The 23,416-nt window shown below is 36.2% G+C and overlaps 1 protein-coding gene across 2 annotated transcripts in view; it reads right to left on the bottom strand.

Moving 5' to 3' along the window:
* Positions 1–4,093, bottom strand: part of CFTR (CF transmembrane conductance regulator) — a 235,378-nt gene extending 231,285 nt beyond the window's left edge. Inside the window, exons 1-2 of one of the 2 annotated variants that reach the window (XM_072652953.1) lie at positions 3,257–4,093; positions 2,790–2,868 (exon numbers count right to left, since the gene is read on the bottom strand). In XM_072652953.1, the coding sequence (XP_072509054.1) occupies positions 2,790–2,842 (53 nt within the window). In that variant the 5' untranslated portion in view covers positions 2,843–2,868; positions 3,257–4,093. Of the gene's footprint in view, positions 1–2,789; positions 3,021–3,256 lie in introns of those variants that run through there. The other variant, XM_072652954.1, reaches the window with a different exon arrangement.
* Positions 4,094–23,416: the final 19,323 nt, after the last annotated feature.

Below are 23,416 nucleotides of genomic sequence, written 5' to 3' on the forward strand. Positions count from 1 at the left end.
TGCCATTTCTTCTCCAGTTCATTTTACAGAGAAGGAAACTGAGGCAGAGTTAAGTACTTGCCCAGGGTCATACAGCTAGTAAGTGTTTAAAGCCAAATTTGAACTAATGAAGTCTTTCTGATTTCAGGCTTGAATCCACTCTATCCACTGCGCCACCTAGCTGCCCAGAAATATGATTATTGTTTTATTATATACACTGGTAGGTGATGTAATGCATACCTTCTCCTAGTGGGGAAATTTAAAGTAAATTAAAATCACATCTTTAAAGTTCCAGGCATTTAGGTATTTCAAAATGATTCTAAATACTACTCATCACCCCAGTATAGTATTTTGTGTCGCAGGGATACAAGTAGAACCTTTTGAAAAATGAAGACAGTGACTGGATGATCTCTCAGGTCTTTCCAGTTTTAAATCTGTAATCTTAATACCATAAGCATTGTAATAGATTATGAAAAATTTAAATCAACAATTATTAAGAACCAATTATGACTATTCCCAAAAAGAAATGGAGGACATAAAAGTCCGGAGTTGTGAGACAACTCAGACACATGGGTTGCCCTACTCATGAGCTTCCTTGTTATGTTTGGGTCTACTCTCCAATATAGACACAGCATGTGGTGGAAGAGTGTGACTCTGGTTGATAAGTAGACTGATATGTTATGTTATAAGTATTATTAATTTGTTTTCCATTAGTAAATGTTTCATTATTAGGAATTTTTTTCTTTTAAGAACCTGTTATGCACAAGACCAGGAGGTAAGGAAATTGGATATGGCACTACCATCTGTCCAACCAGAACTTTTGGGGATAGCGTGATATAGTGAAAAGTATGAGACTTGGGGTCATAGTTACTTAGGTTCCAGTTTTACCTCTATCACTACAGACTACCTGTGTGATTTGGGGCAAGTTATTTAACCTCTCTGGCCCTCAATTTCTTTGTCTGTAAAATGAAGATATTGGACTAGGTAAATATCTTGATAAAGCATTATTAAGTACTTACTATGTACCAGACACTGTGCTAGATGACTTCTATGTTACTTTAGAGCTTTAGTACTATGATATGGAGAGGAGCAAGAAGGAATAATAGAAAATATACAGATAAACCTAATACAAATCAAAGCAATAAAGCCTAGGTAGGAAGTTAGTGAAGAGATAACAACAGAAAGACTGCTAGGTTACTTCTTATAGTTTGATGATTTTTTTCTTCATAATATTTACCTTCACCTAAATAACAGAAAAAGGTGATATTAAAAGTAAAAACCTGCTCTCACATCCACAGGAGGGAGCTCTCCTTCAGTGGTTTGCCCTCATTTAAAATTCCCCTGACACATACATAAAATTAAATATTAGGAAGGGTGATACAAGGTGGATATGAGAATAAACATTCCCCCCTCTAAAATGCATATTCACACATATATACACATATACACTAAGTACTATATATAGATATACATTCATATTTGATTTGCTTTTGGTTATCAAATTCTGTTAATGTTTGAATAAAAGGTTTTGGAAAATTGAGTAAGATAACTTCCATCAAAGTAGTTGTATTTATTATTTCATTGAGGAAAAAGTGAAAATGAAAGAGAGCAACTGAACATCCATCTTAGAAGTACTTTTCATCTGAAATAGAGCTATTTAGTTAAACTCTAAGACTATAAACCTAAAACTTAGCATTAAAAACCCTTACTAAATGATACTTCCAACTTTCATAGCTTATCTCACACACAAGAACAAAAGAATAATTTATTAAATATTAGTTGGATATACCTACAATTCAGTATATTGCTCTGCCCGTTCCTGTTTCCATGGAAACAATGAACTCTTCTCCAATTCATGAGTAGCATAACTAAGCTTTCCCCATGTTAGAAACTGGAATAATTTTCTTTCATTATTCAAAAGACAAATGTACTTTGAGGCAAACAGAATTTCCTCTGTCAAAGAAAAGTTTTCCTCCTCATCACCATCAAAAAAAGATGTGTTTAATTCAATATTCTTCCTCAAATGGCAGTACACAATGTCTTAGCTGCATTTGCAACAAAATAGATATGGGAGTTTTTGAAATCTCTAAATATGTAAAGGAGAAATATCTTAATCATTAGTTATTAACCACTTGGTAAATAACTTTCCTTTGGAAAAATCAAAGACGCTAACCATAGGGTAAGTCAGTGTTTAAGTAGCTCCTTTGAATTTTAGCTTCTAACAGATACTGCATTATTAAAAACAGTTAAAAAAGGGCCATAGATAGATTTCAGATCCATGAACTTGGATAGGAAAATAATTACATCTTTAATTTCACTAATGTATATGAATAACATTTCCTTAAATTATTCAAAAATCTTAATTTGAGAACAGGTCCATAAGCTTCACCAGACTGCGAAATGGATCCAAGAGAGAGAGACAGAGAGACAGAGAGAAAGAGAGAGAGACAGAGACAGAGACAGAGACAGAGAGAGAGAGACAGAGACAGAGAGAGAAACACAGAGAGAGAGATAGTTAGGAAACCCAGGTTTATAGGGTCTTGCAACTAGGGGAGCTCACCTAACTGTTCTCAATACACATGCATTTCTGCTAGCCTGCTTTCACGTTGTTTTTTTTAATCTCCCTTCTCATTTCAGCTGTCTCTAGGTAGAAAAATGAACCTTTCTTAGAGAAACACTCAAAGGTTATACTTCACAATAAACAAATTAAAAAACAATGCCTTTAGACCCAAACCCCTGGTACAAACCTGCACACTCCCCTCTTCCCTCAGGCACATGTCATTACCACGGATGACTAGCAAGACGTTTACCTGAAGAAAAGTTTCGAGAGGACATTTGCCTGTTCCAGGGGTGATCTCTGCATGATCCCTCGGGGGCTGCCGGGGTGCCCTGCAGGAGTAGACTGCAGTGGTGACTCTTAATTGCCAAACTCTCCGACCCAGTCCACTCTGTTCCTGCTGCCTTCTCTCTCCCCACCTTATTCACTTGGGTTGCTGTGATGTCATGTACCACCTCCTACAGACTCCCCCCACCCATCTCTCTCCTTGCCAGCCCCCTTACACCTCTTTCCCCTTTCCCCTCCTCCTCCCCGGATGCCCAGGTTAAAAGGCGAGCCACAGGCAGTCCAGCTTCACATTCGCCCCGGCTGCTTTTTCCCCACCCCACTCCACACTTCCCCTTTCTCTAGTGGCTTCTGAGCCTCCCGCCTTTCCCGCCCCCTAATTCTCTACTCCGCCTCCCTTGCCCCCAGCGGGCTCTTTCCCAGACCGAGAATTACCTCTTCTTCGCTACCTTGCACCTCCAGTGCAGTCCGAGATCTTGGCACATTCTCTGCGTCTTCCCCCTTCTCTCCGAAGCTCCCGGGGGCAATACGAAGCAAAGTTAGGGCAAATAATCAGTCGCTTGGGAAAACTTGTAGAGCACTCTTACTCGCCCAGTTTCCTTGGTACTAAGGACAGGTTACTTGCCAGTTTCCCTAGGCTTCTACCTGCCTCTCCTCCTACTCCTCCTCTTCCTCTTCTCTAAAATCCTTTGCCAATTATTATTAATCGTGGTGCATTTTGGAAAAAAAAAAAAGCCACAAAAATAGGTCTCTACCTGTTCTAAAATGCAGGCTTATGGAGCTGAAAGGTTCCTGTGGGGGTGTTTGGTGTGTTGATGTTAATGAGTTTCTTTACCAAAAAAAAAAAAAAAAAACGAGCCTTTTTTTGCTTCAGACTTTCAAGGGAAGATTCAAAAGTCTTTAGCAACCCAATTTGGAAAAATTGCTTATTTAAAAAGGAAAATCCTCCTCCGAAGTAGGTGTAGATTTGGTTCTGTTGCCCCCCCCTCAGATCTGTTCATGGCTCGTCAGTTTCCAGCAGCCTTGGTTGGCAGTCTCTCTCCATATCCACGGTTACTCACTGCACTAGGTAAACGTACCTGTCCTCCGTCAGATTTCTCAGTTCACTTTCTGTAAGCAAAACCTGACTGACCCTGAAAGCAATCAAACGTCTTTGAAGCGCAAACTCGGCACAACTTTGCCAGGGATCCTGAAAGAAAAAAAATACATGGAAGAAATCACAATTCTTCACTTTTAGGAAGTTCTCGAAAGCATTGTACTGCCTTGAGTTCTGATGCGTGAGTTCCTTTCCTTGTCTTTCTTTCTTCCTTCCTTTTATAAATTTTTTTTAAAGTGCCAAGCACACCTTTGGTAAATTCTCCAAAGGTATTGTTAAAAAAAAAAAAAAAGGTACGCACTGACATTTGAGTTGAACAAATTGGAATGGGAGAAAGTTTGTTGAGTATTATTTGTGTTGTTTCTTCAGCAAATTTGTTTACTTTGAAATTATTGGATTGTTGATTTACATATATCCCAGTGAAGTATGGCTATAATCTTCATTGTATAATGCCAGTGAAGGAATTAGTCATATGTATTTAAAATAATGAATGCATGGTTTACATTTCAATAATACCCTTTTTCTTCTTAAATCTTAAAGTGTTTTTACAAAGGAGTATCATTGTATTTTTTTGCCAGCTGGGAAAATAACAGATTAATATTCATATAAAGTCAGACACCAAATCAGCAGCGGAGACAAAAATGGGGTCAATATTTCTGACTCCTATTCCCTTGCTAAACTTCTCAAGCAGGCTTTCCCTCCCTCCAGTAAGAGTTCCTGGACATAAACTTTGAAGCTATATTTTTACTATTTACTTTTCCCAGGTATGTCAATTGGGCTCATTAAATGCCCTTTTCACCCTCTCTGGCTGTTTACTTTACAACTAAGTGTGACCCACCATGTGTACTGCACAAGTTTCAAAACCGACAAGTATACAGTTCCTCTTGGCTGCCAAGGAGCAAGTGATAATAAAGGAATTAGGAATATTGATTCAAAAGAGATTCATAGAAGTTGACTAAGTAGAAGAAATAAAAGAGACCAATTTCAACAAACATGCATCACTCCCAATACTACATTAAAATGTATTATGGTAGGCACTCTGAATACAAAGATGAAAATGTCATAGTCCTTAGCCTTGAGGAGCTTACATTTTACTGGGATTGAGGGGGTATTCAATATAAGTACATAATTAAGTATAATTCAAGGCAAGGAGTGATAGGAGCAAAGAAGACATTGGGACAAAATGTTTTAAGCATTTTGGAGGAGATATCTGAAGTGATCAGGGAAGGCAAAAAGGAGTAGGTGACTATGCCAGTTGAGTATGGAAGCCAGAAAAGGAATCTGAAATGAGTGGCTGAGAAGAGGAAGAATTGCATCCCAGTCATATCAGGGTGAGAGGGAGGAGGATGGAGGCAATAGATGATGGCTCTCCACTTCTGTGAACACCTAATAATCCAGTTTGGCTGGAATGTAATGTTTGAAGGAAAGTAGCATAAAATAATGTGGGAAAGGTAGAGTGGAGCCAGATTATGGAAGGCCTTAAACTCCAAGCAGAAGTGTTTGTATTTATCTTATCCTAGAGACAAGGTAAGCACTGAAAAGTTTTTAAGGAGAGGGCCAGGGCAAGTCTGTTCCTTAGGAAGACTACCGTTGTTGTTGTTGTTGTTTGTCCTGACATCAGGAAGATGATGTCCTGACTTGCAAGTGAATAGGTTTTAAGAAAGGCAGAACTGTGCAAAGTCCCCAGCCTCACTGTCTCCTCCAGAGTCATCTGGGTCTAGTGGCAAGATATAGATCAGGATGATTGGAGATGGCCCTGGATTCAGTGGGAGACCTTGGCCTTTTTCAGCTAAGGGCTTTCCCAGGTCTGTTTGTCTGAGGCAGCACTCATTCAGTGATTAAGGAAGACTATTAAAGGCAGCTGTGTGAAGGATGGATGGAAGATAATCCATCTTCCAACAGGAGAACTATTGCAATAATTCAGATAAAGGGTGCTAAGACCCTGAACTAGAGAGGTAGTCATGTGAATGGGGAAAATGAGATCAAAACAAGCGAGGTTTAAGGTAGAATGAACATGAGTTAGCCACCAGTAGAACATGAGGATTAAAGGAGAGGGATGAATCAAATATGACTAAGGTTTTGAACTTGGACATGTGGAAAGATGGTAGTATCATCAGTAACAATCTAATTAAATCTAATCTAATCCCCTTCCTCTGATCAATTCTGCAATAAAACCATCCTTCCTCTTTTGCCTAGTCATAGGATCACAGGCTCTCAGAGTTGGGTGAGATTCCAGAAACTATCTAATCCAATTCATCCCTGAACTAGAATCTCCCCTACAACATCCTTGACAAAAACAGAAAACTAATGTTTCCATAAGACCTTAAACTCACTTGATTTAAACTCATTTAAACTCACTTGATTCTCACAATAATCCTGTGAGATAAGGGGCACAATTATTATTAGAGGCTGCTAGGTCAATATATAGACCACGAGAGTTGGAATCAGGAAGACCTAAGTTAAAATACCTCTTCAAATGCTTACTTAGGGGTGTGACTCTGGGCAAGTCACTTAATCTCTGTCTATCTCAGTTTCCTCATCTGTAAAATGGGAGTAACAATAGCAGCTCCATCCCAGGAGTTGTTATGAGGACCAAATGAAGTAATATTTGCAAAGTATAAATGTTAAAGCACCATATAAATGCTAGCTATTATTTTTTTTATCATTTTACAAATTAAAAAACAAAACTGAAAGAGGGTGGGAGAATTTAAATAACTTATCCAGGATCACACAGTTTGAGATGTATTTGAACGGAGATCTCCCTGACTCCAAGTCTAGGGCTCATACTAGAGATTATATTAGCTAACTGGAGATATGCAGCCTGTTCTAGAATAATTCTCATTAAGAGGAATTTGCACTTTAATTCATTTTACTTTTGGATAGCATTAATTAACAGGAAATAGTTCCTTATATTAAGCCTAAATCTCTGGAGTTCCCATTTTCCCCTTCCTTACCTCCTTTCCTCTCCCTCACCATCATTCACAAGCATACATATACTCCCTTCTTGCATCTATACAATTATATAGGGAAAATGCAAGCTATGAAAAAGCTTTGGAATAATCTCGTCCAATCTTCTCATTTTACAGATGGCATTTGATTTGAGAACTCATCAAAGAAACAATGTCAGCCATCACAAAATAAAAATAATTAAGTGAGTCACCAGAGGTATTTGGATTTGAATATTGATAAATTAGATTAGATTATGCTATTTTTCTCCCAGTTATTCTCATTCTAATCTTTTATCTATGTCATAAAATATTACATAAAAATGAACCAAATTTGGACAGTGTGACATTCTTGTAAACATCAATAGCATAAGACAGGGATGCTCTAGTGAACTAATTGTGACATCAGGAGGTTGAATTACTCTTTGAAAGTCAAATTTACCTGTGTGCAGGGGATATATAAAGCCTTATGCTCTATGTAGCTGTCAAACTGTGGTTTCTTGGCTTGACTCAGGCTCTTGACCAAGATACTGAGACTCAAAATAGCCCTGAGCACTAAGAAGTAGAACAGAGACTAATCCTAGAATGGTGGAACTGGTCATTAATTATCTTTCTCCACTGAAATTGCCATTTGTAAGACCAGATAAAGAATTCCTGGAGATAGGTTCCAAAGGCAGTAGAAACAGAGACATCTAGACAAATAAAACTTAATCCAGAGTCCTTAGGGGACACATTCATATAATTTACATCTTTGGTCAGTTAGGTTCTGATTGATCAAGAAGTAAGCCAAGGCTTTAGGAAGCTTCACATTTTTACTCATTCCTAGTGGTCCACATTGTCATGGAACTAGAGAGAATGTTAACACCTTTAATGTGGCATTTCACCCTTAAAGTAAACATTTCCCAGTGCATATGCAAAGTTTACCTGCTAGGCAGACTCACAGGACATCAGAGTCGAAAGAATCTCAAAAATGATCTAGCCCAACCTGTACTGAATAAGAATCCTCTCTACAACATAAGCAGGTATAATAATGATTTAATGATTGACATTTATATAGGCCTTTAAGGTTTGAAACATACTTAACATACATTATCTTGTATGTACATGTGAAGAGAAGACCCTCCACACCTCCAAAAATACCTCAGGGAGCCTAAAATTCTATAAGTAGAGATTTGTTCCTTCAGAAGAGGGATCACATATGCTTTATTAGTCATTTACATCTTCATTCCAAGTCAACAAACAGTGATGAAGAGCCTACTATGAAAAAGATCATTGAGTCCGCCAGATCCTTTCCTAAGAACGAGTTTTAATTTGAGGTGAGAGGGAACAAACAGAGGATACTGGTCAACAAGAGTTAGGGGAGATATGGAAGATAGATCTTCACATGGAAGAAAAATGAAAAGACGGAAAGTGACTTTACACTTTTGCTTAGGTCTGTGCCGTCCTCTGAAATTGTTCGAGTCTAAAAGTAGCAGCAACCTACAGTTTCTGGTAAACCTTGTCATCTTGGCCTCTCATAAATATTTGGTGCCTTAAGATACCTAAATTAAGACATTAATATATTTGATTTAGAAAACAACTGCCACCACCATACTATTTCTTCCTGGCACTTGTGTTTATAATCAGTGTCTCTTACTTCCCTTGTAACTCAGTGGCTACTTAGCGGGACAGAAGACATAATCAATCAGTAGGTAAATGTAAAATCTTGGAGTGACAAGTAATAGCTGAAATGGGTAGCCTCAAGTGAATATCTACAGATCATTAAAACACCACTGGTTACCATGCTCCAAAGATTTCACGATTGGAAATAAAGCAGAAGTGGAGGTCATTCAAGCAGATCACCATCAGCATTCACCGTATGAGAAAGCTGGATATACAAGTCAAAGCACTATTAGAATTCTCTCTGGAACAAAGAATCTACTTTTTCCCACCCCTTTATGAAGGTCTTTGATTCAGGATGTCCTTTAAATCATAGGAAGCTACTGACATATATTTTAGAGTAGTTCTAGTTTTTAAAAGGGAAAAACCTTGGTTACTTTTTTTTTTTTTAACAAGGTAACAAATCTATTTAGGTACATATGATTTGCCACTCATCTACCAAAGAGATGTTAATCTGCTTGACAATTATGAACAGATGCAATCTGATACATGATTTTCTTTCTATAATTTGAAAGCATATCATAATAAAGATGTTTTAATGCTTCTCACTGTGCACAGAGTAGGCACTCAATCAATGTGTATCCCTGGAGCAGTTATTAAAAGGGTATCTTAAAAAATTGAAAATGAAACTAATAACAATAAACAACTGTAAAACTGCTGAGATTTTCTAAAACTACTATTAATTAAATCCTTCATCCATGATATCAAACAAGACTTTCTTAAGGTTTCGTTTTTGTTTTGTTTTGTTTTAGTAGTCAGAAACTTTATATCATGAAAGCTAAATGTTACCTGTAGAATTGGGAGCAACAAACTTACCACAATGATCTTTGAGCTCTATGAAAGCCTGTCATTCACATGCAAAGTGTCATTATCATTATAAGAAAGGACCAATTCACAGACAACATATTACACCTTGAGAGAGGCCACAGAGTATAATGGGCTATAAACAATGACCTTCAAACTCCTGGACTCAGAGTTCTTATTTCTGTTCTAACTTATTAGTACAATGGGTGTGTCATTTAGAGTAAGTCTATAATACTTGTAGCTTTTTTAAAAAACTAATCCAATTATTTATTTAGTTGTCTTAGAGATCCATGTGGTTAATGTGGTTCTAGTGAATGAGCATTCATCTGACCAAAATAACTACAACACTCTGGTTCAGTGGATGTGTAAAGATGTGGGCTCATCATGCCTATACAGAACCTGTTTATTCATCAATTAACAGGGATAAGAACAATCATCAAAACTCATTGGTTGTCCAGAGGGAATGAAATTATTGGACAGCATTTTTCATATAATCATAGATTCATACATTTAGAAATGGAAGGGACCTTAGACATCATCTAGCCCACTCCTACTCCCTTCATTTTGCAAAAGAAAATGTGAGGCCCAGGAAGATAAATATCTTCCTGGTGCATGTCTACATCAAATTTAAAAATATGTGTAAAATAAATAAAACTTAAATATTTAATTTAAGTCATCCGGCATTAATTAAGAACCATCTATAAGAAGTTATTCTAAGTGCTGGTGTTACAAAAAACAAAGAATGAAATAGTTACTGCCCTCAAGGATCTCTGATTCTTATATTTTCACATGTAATAATGTGTTATTAAAATAAAATAAAAATGAACTATGTTCATATATATATTTATTTGAATTTTTTTTCACTTTAAGGGTGAAAACAAGTTCCAGTTCTTAAAGCCTGAATTGAATCAATCATTGTAAGCTATGACGTAATGTAACTTGTTTCTGGATCTCCATTTTTCAGTAATAGTTTTGTTCCAAATTTCAAAGTCCTCTGTTGAACTATAAATATAAACGTGATTATAAAGAATCAAAACGTGCCCTGACTTGAGTCATCTTTGTCTTTCTTTAATTTCTGCTGTAGCTATATGACTCCTCAAGTCTCTTTCTCCCATTCTCCACATTGCTGTCCCTCACAACAGAACTACTGGGCAAGACTAGATTACTCATAGGCATTTAACTCTATTTTCAGGGTATGAACCTAATAATACATGTGTGAAGGTATTCCTGTTAACTAGGAGGGACCATGGATGCATGAGAGCACCTGGTTGCATTCTACAAGCCATTCAATGTCTTTAAAAATTTTAGATTCTTATTCTCTAATCGGCCAATAGAAACTTCCTGACATGGGAGCTGAAGTGTTACACTCCTGTACATATGCTCAGTGCTTGGTGCTGTGGGAAGCAAGCTACTGACAAGTCCATGGAACAGGGCCAGGCAGAGATGGAACACCCAGTTCCATTGCATGGGCCCATCGCCAGGCGCAGAAATGCAACCGTCAGAAGCCCTACTATTATATTTTTCAAGCCTGGCCCTTGATCATAATTCCAATTGTCTTAGAAGATTGTATTTGCTAAACACCTATCAAAAGACAAGGATGATTAATTTTAGAACTGGCTAATCTTGTACCGTTGGTACAAAAGGATGGGGACAACAATTTAATTTTAAGAAGTACTTTTTAGGTAAGACAGAGAGCTCAGTAAGCTTATTAAGTTTATTTACCAGAGACCTAAAATTTGAAAAAATGTACATGTTGGATTTAGAATAAAAAAATAGAACCAATTAGTTCAATGTTTCTGCAAAGCAATAAAGAATGTGGTTAAAAATGTTCATATTCTTTGACCAGAAATTTCACCATTTATAGAATTTAATTTTAACAGCTTATATCCTAGATTATTGACAAGGAAAAAATGTCAACACAAACATATTTCTAGGAGCACTTTCTATGGTAACCAAGAAATGGAAGCATGATATCCATTCACCTAGAGTAGTGGTTTAATAAAGCATACTATTATACATGAATTAAAATTCCAGAAAGACAGGGAGGAAAGAGATTCAGTGAACTGGAATGCATATGAGCCCATATTATCAAGATTCATTTGGCCCTGAAAGAGTTTCTTCTCAGAGTAACTTGAGGGAAGGAGAAGAGAAATGGAGAAGAAAAACCTTCCACACTCCATCCTTTCCCTGCCATACATAAAGGAGTAGAATGAGAGCACTGTCTTACTAAGTGGTTTTGAACAGGGGAAAGTAAAAGTAAAGATACCAAGAGTAGACACAAGACAATGACTTACCAAAGAGCAGACTGGTGAGAGCTGGAGAAGGTTGAGTGTAGATAAGCCCAGAAACATAGTCAAGACTAGATTTGGGAGTATCACCAGCAGCAGTTGAGAATCTAACTCACAGCTTCTTTGTTTCCCTGCTTTTCCAGGACATAGTGTTAGGGAGATTCCCCAAAATGTTTTCACCCCAATCCCTTTCACTTCCTTGAGACTATCTGGAAGGCAAAATAAAGAAAGAAAAGCTTCAACCCAAGCTGTGAAGTTACAGCTTGCTACTATTCTAAGTGTTGATTCTTTCTTTCTGATGATGATCATAATTATAATTATACCTAAGGTCTATATAGCATTTACTTTACAATTATTATCTCATTTGACCTTCAAAACAAAACAAAGGTAGGGTATATTATTATCTCCATTTTATAGTTAGGGAAACTGAGGCAAAAAGAGGTTAAATAACTTGCCCAGGGTCACACAGCCAGTAATTATCTGAGGCCAGATTTGAACTCATGTCTTTTGGACTCCAGGTCTAACACTCTGTCCACTGTGCCATGTAGCTTCCCTGTTTGTGTTTTATATGCTATCTGACTTAATAAATTTTGTGGCCATTAACAATGAACTGTCATATCCTAGGAGATCATGGAGCCAAGACTGAGGGACCCAATGGTTATAGGTCTTAAGTTAATTAGAAACAAGGATCTCTGTAGTGGGGGATGGGGGAAATTTCTGAGTATATTCCAAAATGCACCTGCTAGACTATCACTGAACCTGGAGAGAAAGTAGAGAGGCAGTATATTTTCAAGTGTTCTTTTTAGCACTGCATTCAGACAAGTACATTAATAGTGACAGCATCCTCACAAAGGTATGATGATGATGATGATGATGATACCACAAGAAATGACAAAGAATAAAAATTTAAAGAAATGTAGAATAATATATGGAGAATGAAGAAAGCAGAACACAAAGAATATTAATAAATTAATTATAGTAAAGACAACACTAAACACCAACCAAATTCAAGTTAAATACATTGGACAAGTTCATTACTACCTTGTTAATGTCATTACATGACAGTTTTTTTTCTTTTAACAACTGCTACACAGCAGAAGTGGAAGCCTGTAGCTACACTTATTTATGGTCTTTTTTTGTTTTGTCTTGTTGTTTCTCATTTCTGTTGTTTTTACTCTATTGTTGTCCAGTTGTTTCAGTCATGTCCAGCTCTTTGTGACCCCATTTAGGGTTTTCTTGGCAAAGATAATATAGTGATTTGCCATTTCTTTCTCCAGCTTTTTACTGGATGAGGAATGAGGATGAGGAAACTGAGGCAAAAAAGGTTAAGTGACTTGCCCAGCTAGTGTCTGAGGCCAGATTTATCTTTATCCTAAGGATTAATCAAGATATTACATGCAGGTGATTTGTGATATTATATAATATAAGCTATTATCATGACATGTTCGAACTTACAGTCTTTTAAAAATAGAAAATTGGCATTCATATTGGATGAATGAATTTGTTCTTGAACGAGCAAATGATACTTTAGATATTTCATAGTATCTCTAGGACAATTGTGAATTTAAATAGTAATACAGTTAACTACTGATCAGTGTAAGAATTATGTTTACAAGTATAGTTCTGAACATGCAGATTGATCTCTCCAATTTCTCTTGTGAACTTTTTTTAAATTAAGGAAGGCATTGACTTTTGATTTCTTTTTAACAATGTAGTTAATTGAATTGACTTTTGATAATATATTTACAGATGTTTATAGGCTATAAGAAATATAATACATTCAAAATGATGAAATGAAAATATATCATTTGAATATTTTTGTAATAAAAATGGATATTATGCTTGTATAAGCCTAAGGTTATCCATTTATATGGTTCCATTTAGGTTTTGAGCAAAATGTATTAATTTTTCATCACTGAATCAAAATTCATATCTATGATTTTATGTAAAATCATGACAAAAGTCTTCACAATTCAAGAGAGACTTCTGCCTGCTGTTAAAAAAGTGTAGCAGGAGTTCCTTGTGTGTGCCTAAATGTTCATACTAATTGAGTATTTGTAGGAGAGTATCCTTGATGAACCAGGCAAGCTCACTCTCCTGTCTTAATGGAAGACCTAGAAATGTGTCTTACTCACACAAGGCTAAGAGCAGTGGAACCATGACACCTCCTTTGATTGTTCTGATAACATCAAAAATTGAAGGGTGTCAGGAAGAGGACACTCAGTATTCAGCTTGGAGCTGGTTGGAGCAGGTTGAAGCATTGAAAGAAAAGATTCTTCAGCACACAAAAAAGCATCCTCCAAAAAAGATGATCAGAAGACTAGACCTCCAAACATTAAGTGAACATGAAAAAATGAATAGACAGAAGACTGCACATTATTTTTCAGCAACTTGCAGAAGTAGCTGATGGAGAAATGGAGAAAGAAAATTGTGGGAAAGAGACCCAACCTGAGAAGCAGTGGTGATCAAAAGAATCCAAGAAGGGACAACTTAAACTTAAGACTCACGAGCAGGTAGGGGGTACAGTGATAGAGTTTTAGACCTGGAGTCAGGGAGACTTGAGTTCAAATCCAGTCTCAGATACTTGATAGATATGTGAACCTGTGCAAGTCACAAAACAAAACAAACAAAAAAACCTCACTGTTGCCTCCGTTTTCTCATCTGCAAAATTGGGGTAAAACAGCATCTACCACCCAGGCTTGTTCCAAGGATCAAATGAAATAAAAATTGTAAAGTGCTCACATCATTTTTTTTCTCCTCAGTTTTTGTTGTTATTTTTTGAAATAATACTGTCCACACTTTTCTCTCATTTTCCTTCATAATGATATGTAAATGAACTCATACTCTAAATCAGTGTTGACCATGCCATCCATTTCTTTTGACCAGGCATGGAAATTAATTTTTTAATGACTGAGGTGGTTTCTGGCCTTTGTGTTGTAGCAACTATTTTGTATTGTTTAAATCTTTCTAAGAAATGATTATAAAGTCAATTTATTGAGAGAATCGAAGACTGTGATTGCTTAGCCACAGCTAGAGAGAGGCTTTTTAAAAATAATGAGAAATGGCAAAGATGATGCAGCACAAGAAAAAATAAATGACATCCCAGTTTTTTTAAGGGAAGAGAATGGAATCTGCAAATGAAAGATGTATGAATTTAATTTTGATTCCTGGCAAAACGCTAAAATGTATATTATTAAACGAATAGTTAATTAGCAGCTAGAAGAGGAAATGGAATTCACAAATAACCAACATAGTTTCATCAAAAACAGGTCTAGATTGGCCTCATTTCTTCTTTCTCTTTTTTTTTTTTTTAAAAAACAGAGTTACCAGCCTAATAGATCTGGGTAATAGTGTAAATAAAATGTGCTTCAATTTAACAAAATGTACAAAGATTTAACCATTTAACAAAGTCTGCCATGATATTCTTGTGAATAAAATGGAGAGAAGTGGGTTAGACAATACTATAGTAAAGTAGTGGAGGGGAGGAAGGATTTATTTCTTTTTTCCTTTCTTTTTCCCTCAGTTGATATAATCACAGACAGTAATGGCCAGGTAATAGAGACAACCATGTATTAATATACTAATTAAGTATGTAGACCCATCTAAACTTTGTTATCTTTTTATGAAGTGTGAAGTAGTTCTTTAATTAAATTGGAAAAGCAGCTGACCAATGGTTGGGCCATGCTCCTGAAGATCTTTAAAAATTGAAACCTGGTAAACTCTGGAGAGAGTCTGAAGAGTTCTAGAGTTAAATGGCAATTGAGGCTTTGAAATGTTTTATGAAGTGCGACCCCTGTGAGGGTTGAAGGAGAGGTGGGAGAAAGGGATTTCCTTTACACTTCATTTTGGCCATAGAATGTAGTAGTGGAGTTACTCAATAGAAAATACGGTATCCCACAGAGAAAAATTAATCAAAGGATTACGCAGCTCAAGGAAGATAGCAGAGACAAAAATTGTAGACAGACACAGATAAAGAGAAGTGAGCATTCAAACTAGGAATCCACTTCAAGAACCATGAGCTTTGGCATTCAAAAAGAGAGCCAATCTTGAATTCAAGGGAGAATTAATCTGAGTTGTTTGAGTAGCAGGCCTATAATGTCTAGATAAGCAATTTTTGCCCAGAGATGCTGCTGCACCTGGAGTGAAAGTGGAAGAACAATGAGAAGACTTCACAAGAAGAAAAAGCATGCTGCGGTCCTGCAGGACTGGAAGCATAAGTTGCCTCTTCTACAGAAGTTCCCATATGTGAGCGTCACTACTCATATAATCTAAGTTTACCCACACTGTTTCTATGGATGCTAAGTGTGTATTTGTGGGACAGTGTTCCCCAAGCTTATGAAGAGATGTGACTTTTAGTAACCTTTCTTATCCTGGTATGCCTTTGCTCAGAGCTAATTGTATCTACTCCTTAACTATTAAAGGGAAGTCTACTCATGGGGAATTGTGAGCTATAGTTTTAGGAGACCTGGTCTCAGAGAACACCTTTGTGAACCTTCAGGTAGCCACCTTACTGGGGAACCCAACCTAGGAGTGCCAAGTAATGTTACAGCTAGATGGATTCGGAACCTGTTGATTGACTAAACCCCAAAAAATAGTGATTAAAGGTTCAATGAAAATGTGCAAAGAGGTCTCTAAGGACCACAGGGACCAATCCTTAACTCTGAGCCATTCATATTTATATAAGTAACTTCAATAAGGGCATAGTAGGATTCCAGGCCCTATTAAGAGAGGCACGGAGATATCTTGTTATACTCTTTAGACCACATCAGAAATATTAGGTTTAGTTATGGCTATCACATTTTAATAAGGATATTGATAAGCTTGAGAGCAACCAGAGGGGGCAACCAATATTATAAAGAGTCTTAAGATCACAACATATTAAAAACTGGTTAAGGAGACTAGGGGTTTTCAGCTTGGCAAAGAGAAGAAAGACAAGGCAGGGAGGAGAATGAGATAGCTTTATTTGTATATTTGAAGGCTGTCAGGTGGTCAGATTGACCCAAGAGGGCAAAATTAGGAGCAATAAATGGAAGGTATGAATGTAGGGTGGATGTAAAAAACCAAAAACAAACAAAAACTTTCCTAATTCAATTATTTATTGAGCACTTATTAAGGACCTACTGTGTGATAGGTGCTAGGAATACAAAGAAAAAAATTAAAGGAGTCCTTCTTCTCAAGGTATTTTCATTCTTATAGAGAAAACAATGTGTAGATAAGAAAATATAAAATACATTCAAGGTAAATTCAGAGTAAAATTGGGAGAGATCATAAGACTTAGTGCCTCCCTTTGGTTTGGACTCCCCTCAAAAAGGAAATACATTTGGCAGACAATCCTCTTCTCACTAGATCAATAATGAATAGAAAATACCCTCACCTTAATAGTGGAGTAAAAAATCCAGGTCATGATTTTTACACTTTGTTCCATGTAGTACCTTATCTATCCTGTATCTTCAAAAAGAAAAGTGCTCAAGAAATAATCCTTCTCTCTCCCTAGAAAATGCCTCTTGCCCTTAAACCAGAGAAGGAGAGGGCTTTTTGGACAGCATCACAGCCTTAGGGGTTGTCTCATGAGTAATCCCAAACTCCTATATTTAAGTATACTATATACTTTGGATTACTCATGAGATAAGGCTATGATGCCATTCAGAAAGCCCTCTCCTTCTCTAGTTAAAAGGCAAGATTTTTAGGATCATGCTGCCAGGAAATGAATTACTCTAATTACTAAGCTAAAGTTCAATTCTAACCTATTAGAGCTATCCAAATATGCAATGGGCTGCCTCAGGATATAATGAGTTCCCCTTCACTAAAGGTATACCCCAAAAGGCTGGATAGCTACATGATGAGGAGGGGATTGTTGTTCATGCAATTAGTACCAGATGGCCTCTAAGGTTTCTTATAACTCTGTTTTGTTTATTTCTTATTTTTTGGAGTTAACCATTTGTTTAAAGAGACTGGGTTATCATTCTGGAAAGCAATTTGTTATTAATGCGACTAATGTGACTAAATGCCATTATTAGTCCTATACCCCAAGGAAATCATTATAAGAATGAAGTTTCTATACACACTAAAATATTTAAAGAAGCATTTTTGTGATAACAATAATTGAAAACAGAGTAGAAGCTCATAGATTGGAGTTAAATAAATTGTGGTACATGAATGTAAAGGAATATTGCTGTGATGTAAGAAAGGTCAGATATGATGAATATAGAGAAACAGAAAAATCTATATGAACTGTTAAAAAGTGAAGTGGAACCGAGAAGCAATATATACAATGATTAAAATGATATTAACAGAAAAATATGCAAAAATAAAAATGAATGTTGCAAAATTACAAAGAACAAGCACAGCTGGAAAAAAGAGATATGAAAAATCCCTACTCTATCCCAATCTTTTGAAGAGGTCAGAGGTCCATATGGTTTGTACATCGCACATATTTTCATACTTTTTTGATTCATTCTTCAGTTATGCTGATTTTCCTCTTTTTCTTCTTTGTCTTTAAAAAATTGTTATATGGAATAGATCTCTGAAAGAAGGAAAGATAAGAATACTGGGAATATCAGAGTGATGTAAAAAGGATATCAATAAAAACTTTCAAAAAATGTAATTATATGTAATATATTCTTTTTTATTTGTATTTTCTTTTAATGTGTTTTTTACTTTTACCCTTTGTTTCCTAAAGTCAGTGCACTGACTATATTCACACGGTAGAATCTAAAGTGGCTGCTCCCTGTATAATCAATAATTTCCCATATGTTAAGATAGAGTTAATTTCATTGTTATATAATGTTGCTCAGTCACTCCCGTATCCAGCACCTTCTAATTCTCTTCTAGAAGAAGCACGAAGCTTCTACATCATCAATAAACCTTTGGCAACTTTTGTTTCTTGATCCAAAATATATTTTCCAAAATAATTACTGCTGTTTTCCCTCATGCCCATTGTTGCATTCCAATCAATAAGTATGTAAGTTTATGTCCACTTAGTTTGGAGCATTTTTTTTCAAGTTCTTTAAAGAATTTCTCCAACTCTTCACCATACAAAGGATGTTAGAGCAAAAGCTGTGGCTGTCTTCAAGATGGTCCTTCTGTGTTAGTGCTCATGGTGAGGAGTTTAAGGCAATGTAACCAAATTTCCCTCAGCTCCTTTATTTGCCTTTGGGCACAGGATAAAACCAACTCCTTTATTCACATCTCTAAGGAGAACCTTTAAGTCAAAATTCCAATTAGCTTACATGTCTTTATGGCTTTGGTGCTCATTTATAGCAAAAATGTGAGGTTATTTAGCTCCTCAAGGACAAAAATTCTTAGACTTATTTTGTGCTATGAACTTCTTTGAGACTCCCTTCTCAAAATAATGGGGTTTTTTCATTCATAATTGTGGAAAATGTTACATTTCAGTTAGAGGTTGGTGAAAATAAAGATTTGTTTCTTTCCTATCCAAGTTAAAAGACCCCTTGAATTCCATAGTTCTTACTCTAAAAGTATGTAGATTCCTGCATTGTTGGACAATGATTATAGCTGAGGATAGACGGCCAGCCCAATATCCGTAGGTTGTGCAATTCTTGGTACCAATAGACCCTTTTTTACCTTTCTTCCAAGGACATTATGGAAGCAAAAGGGACCCAGGATGAAGGGCCATCTGTATTTTCATCCAATTCCTGAGTCACTATAACTTAAAAGAATCACTGCCTAGTAGCTAACTTATTGATAGTAGAAATAATACTGTCTGCATGTTATTATGTTTGAAACTTTTCGAATAGAAAATAAAATATGAAGGAAGTAATGGATATAATAATTCATATTTTCCCTTATTTCTAAATATTAAGAATACTAACAGTCAAATAAATTTTAGTAAGTTAAAAAGAAGCCTTTGTTTTATTTATTTGAAAATCTTGGGTAGAGCATCTGAGGGAGAAACTTTCAGTTTCTCAGTGATAAGGTTGTACTTTCTTACTACTGAATCATAATATGCAACCTTAGAATCTATTTTTCTCTTTCCCATTTCATTAAAAATCAGGGTAGGCCATATGGTGCGGAGTAAAGCACAATGAAGAGGGAGACAGAAGATTTGTATTCTAGTTTTGGTTCTGCTGTGGACCAGATGAGTGACCGTGGGCAAATTACAGTTACCAAAGTACACACGTCAAACATTTTATGCTCCTCAGAGTGGACACACATAACAAAACATGGGATGAATAAATATAAATTACTTTGTGTCACGTAAGAGGACAGTACAAACAAGTGTGTTGTGGCAGCTGTATTCAGTCATGCTAAGGCTATGGAATCCTTATTGTTTTTCCTGCTCTAGCTCCACAAGGTTTGATATGGTACAGAAGCAGAGTTCAAACATGAGAAAACAGAAACAAATATAATTTCTCAGCCATGATCACACTTTCCTTCCTATAACCCCTGGCACTTTGTGAAAGACAGCAAACCATAGCCTCCGAGGATTCTCTTTTTGTTCAAAAAAAAAAGTATTAAATGTAACAATGAAAGAAAAATAGATTAGTTTACAACCTAAGAGCTCTCACACAAGTTACAAGTTTAGAAACCAAATGTTAATTTTCAGCTTTATTTACTAACAACAGTTTGTTCCCTGGTCAAAATATGGAATGTTAATGAAATGGTAATACAGTACTACTCTGATAGATTCTTACAATGGGTTAGCGCTCTGAGAATCTTTTATTAATGTTGAAATTCCTTTCCTCAGAAATCCTCACTTAGCCAACAGCCTCTGCCACACCCTGGTCCACGGTGGTGGAGCAGAGTAAGCTCTTTGAAGTCCCTTATTTTTACATTTTCCTATTTAAATCCAGGTGGATTCTTCAAGTTGAAGATTTTTCTTTAACCTGAAATTCATATGGCTAGCTTAAAAAGACAAGATTTCCCTGATACATATTCATAAGATCATAGAATTTAGAAATAAAGGATACTTTAGAGAACATCTAATCCAGTCTTTTCAGGAAAGGAGGAAGGAAAATGAGAATTACTTTTCAGATGGTGAAATAGAGGGAGTAATCCAGCTATCCAGATTCACTCTGAACAACTTTAGTACAATAGGTCAAACTGAATTCTGGAGCAGCATAACCAACAAAACGTAGGAGTGAGACATTTGTCCAGCCTAAGACAACTTAGGAAGTTGGCAAAAGAAGTCCATGATACCATGATGGGAGCTGATCCAGGGCATAAGGGGTAGCAGAAGCAGAAGCAGCATCCAGAGCTTTTATCCGGAGATTATAAGGGGGAGGTGGTCAGACAACTGGTCAGAAAAAAAAGATTACAATGACCTTTTGCTGGCACTGGGCACAGGACCTGGTACTATTTGGCAACTTTATTCCCCATAAGTATTCTAGGTCACAGTTTCAGGGTTAAGAGAAGGACTTGTGGTTAGTCATAAGAGAGTTGAGATCCTGGTTGCAGTTCCAGGGCCCCGAGTGTAACAAGGGCCCTTCCTAAGTAAAGACCAGAGCACACATCAGGAGAGTAATGACCATACCTCTCCTCAGATCACACCACCTTGGAAGCACTAAAAACTTAAAGACTGCCAGAAATAGCTCTGAAACCAGCAGTCAAAAAAGCCTGAAGCTTGGGACTGTGACTCTCCACTCCCACCTCTCCTCCATACACCAGGTGGGCAGATCCCAGTTTTAACATGAATTTCAAAATCAAGAAATAAGCTGGGGAAACAAACAACATAAAAGAATAAACTGACCACACAAATCTAGAAAAAAATCAAGATTTTTCAAAAATTTTCAAAAAACAAGATCTTAAAAGATCAAGAAACAAACTTGGAAAAAGACAACAATGGAGAAAACAGCTATAAGCAAAGCCTCAAAGGAAAATATGCAAATTGGACACCAGCTCAACAAGAATTCCTGGAATAGCTAAGGATGAGATAAGAGTGGTAGAGGAAAAAATGGGGGGGGGGGGGAGGGAATGAAAGTAATGCAAGAAGATTATGAAAAGAAAATTAATAGCTTGGTAAAAGGGGCACAAAAATACTAAATAAAAGAACTCCTTAAAAAGCAGAATTGGCCAAATGGAAATGGAAGTACAAAATCTCACTGAAGAAAATAATTCCTTAAAAATTAGAATAGGGCAAATGGAAGCTAATGATTCCACGAGACATCAAGAAATAATAAAAACAAAGTCAAAAGAATGAAAAAATAAAATGTGAAATATATCATCAGAAAAATAAGTGACCTGGAAAATAGATTGAGAAGGGATAATTTAAGAATTTTTGGTGTACCTGAAAGTCATCATCAAAGAAAGAACCCTGACATCATATTTCAAGAAATTATCAAGGAAAACTGCTCAATATCACAGAACCAGAGGGTAAAAGAGAAATTGAAAGAATACACTGATTACCTCCTGAGATACCAAAATGAAAACCCGAGGAATATTATAACCAAATTCTGGAGCTCCCAGATCAAGGGGAAAATATTGCAAGCAGCCAAAAATAAAACCATTTAAATGACATAGAGCTAGTCAGGATCATGTAAGATTTAGCAGCTTCCTCTTTAAAGGAACAGACAGCTTACAATATTATATTCTAGAAAGCAAAAGAGTGATGATTGCAACCAAGAATAAACTACCCACTGAGTATAATCTTTAAGGGTAAATAACAGTTATTTGATGAAATAGAGAACTTTCAAACATTCCTGATGAAAAAAACTCAAACTAAATAGAAAATCTGACATTCAAACACAAGATTCAAGAGAAGCATAAAAAGGTAAACATGAGAGAAATTATAAAGGACTTAATAAGGATAAGCTGTTTATATCCCTATATGGGAAGATGATACATGTAACTCCTAAGAACTCTATCATTATTAGAGCAATTAGAAGGAGCCTACATAGATAGAGAGCACAGTTGGTGAGTTAATTATATTGGAAATTGAAGGGATGCCCATCAGTTAGGAAATGGCTGAACAAGTTGTGGTATATGGTTATAACAGAATACTACTTTATTAAATTATTGTATCTTAAATTAATTAACTTATTCAGTACCATAGCATCAAACTACTAAAAATTATTTTGCAGATCTAGAAAAAATAATAACAGCTCTCCTACTTCCTATGCAACTTCTTCGGGTTTCCTCACCTATAAAATGAGGGGTTACAATCAGATGATCTTCAACATACCTTACATTTCTAAACCCAAAAACCTATGAGGTAACTATGTGAAAAGTATTATTATCCCATTTTTATATAAGGTAAAAATGAAGTCAAGGACTTTTTTCTACCAACAAATGAAAAAGGGCCCACAATATATATCTAAAAATAAATTTTTTTCTGTTTCCAGACATTTTCCTGTTCTTAATCCATAATACATGTCTCTCTGTTGAAGATAAAGGTGCTTGATTTTACATGCTGATCAACTAATAGCCTATGAACCTTTAGTACTTTCAGAAGAAAAATCTTGCTTTATGTCCATAACAGAAGTTTTCAAGGTAATGTTCAGCCTTGACTTGATAATCTGACACTCATATTTGCTCAGTTATTACCCTAGGAACCCTTATTCTACTTAAGTTTCACTGTTCCTGACCTGAAAATCATTCTAATTTTTCTCCTATTGTTCCAAGGCTGCTGAAAATTACTGGATAAAGTCAAGAAATTCAGCTGATTTCACCTACTGTATGACCTACTGATTTCAACAAGGTCCTTGATGCTACTGGACAATTCTGCTCTTCTATTCTTTGTCAATTCTTTACCCATGGGTCATACAGAAGATGAAATATCCCTACTTTTTTACTCAGCACAACTCTGAATCACTATTCTCACAGCTTTTCACATTCTCCAGAACCC

Source organism: Notamacropus eugenii, chromosome 3 (assembly GCF_028372415.1).
Source record: "Notamacropus eugenii isolate mMacEug1 chromosome 3, mMacEug1.pri_v2, whole genome shotgun sequence".
In the NCBI taxonomy this organism is placed as follows: Eukaryota; Metazoa; Chordata; class Mammalia; order Diprotodontia; family Macropodidae; genus Notamacropus; species Notamacropus eugenii.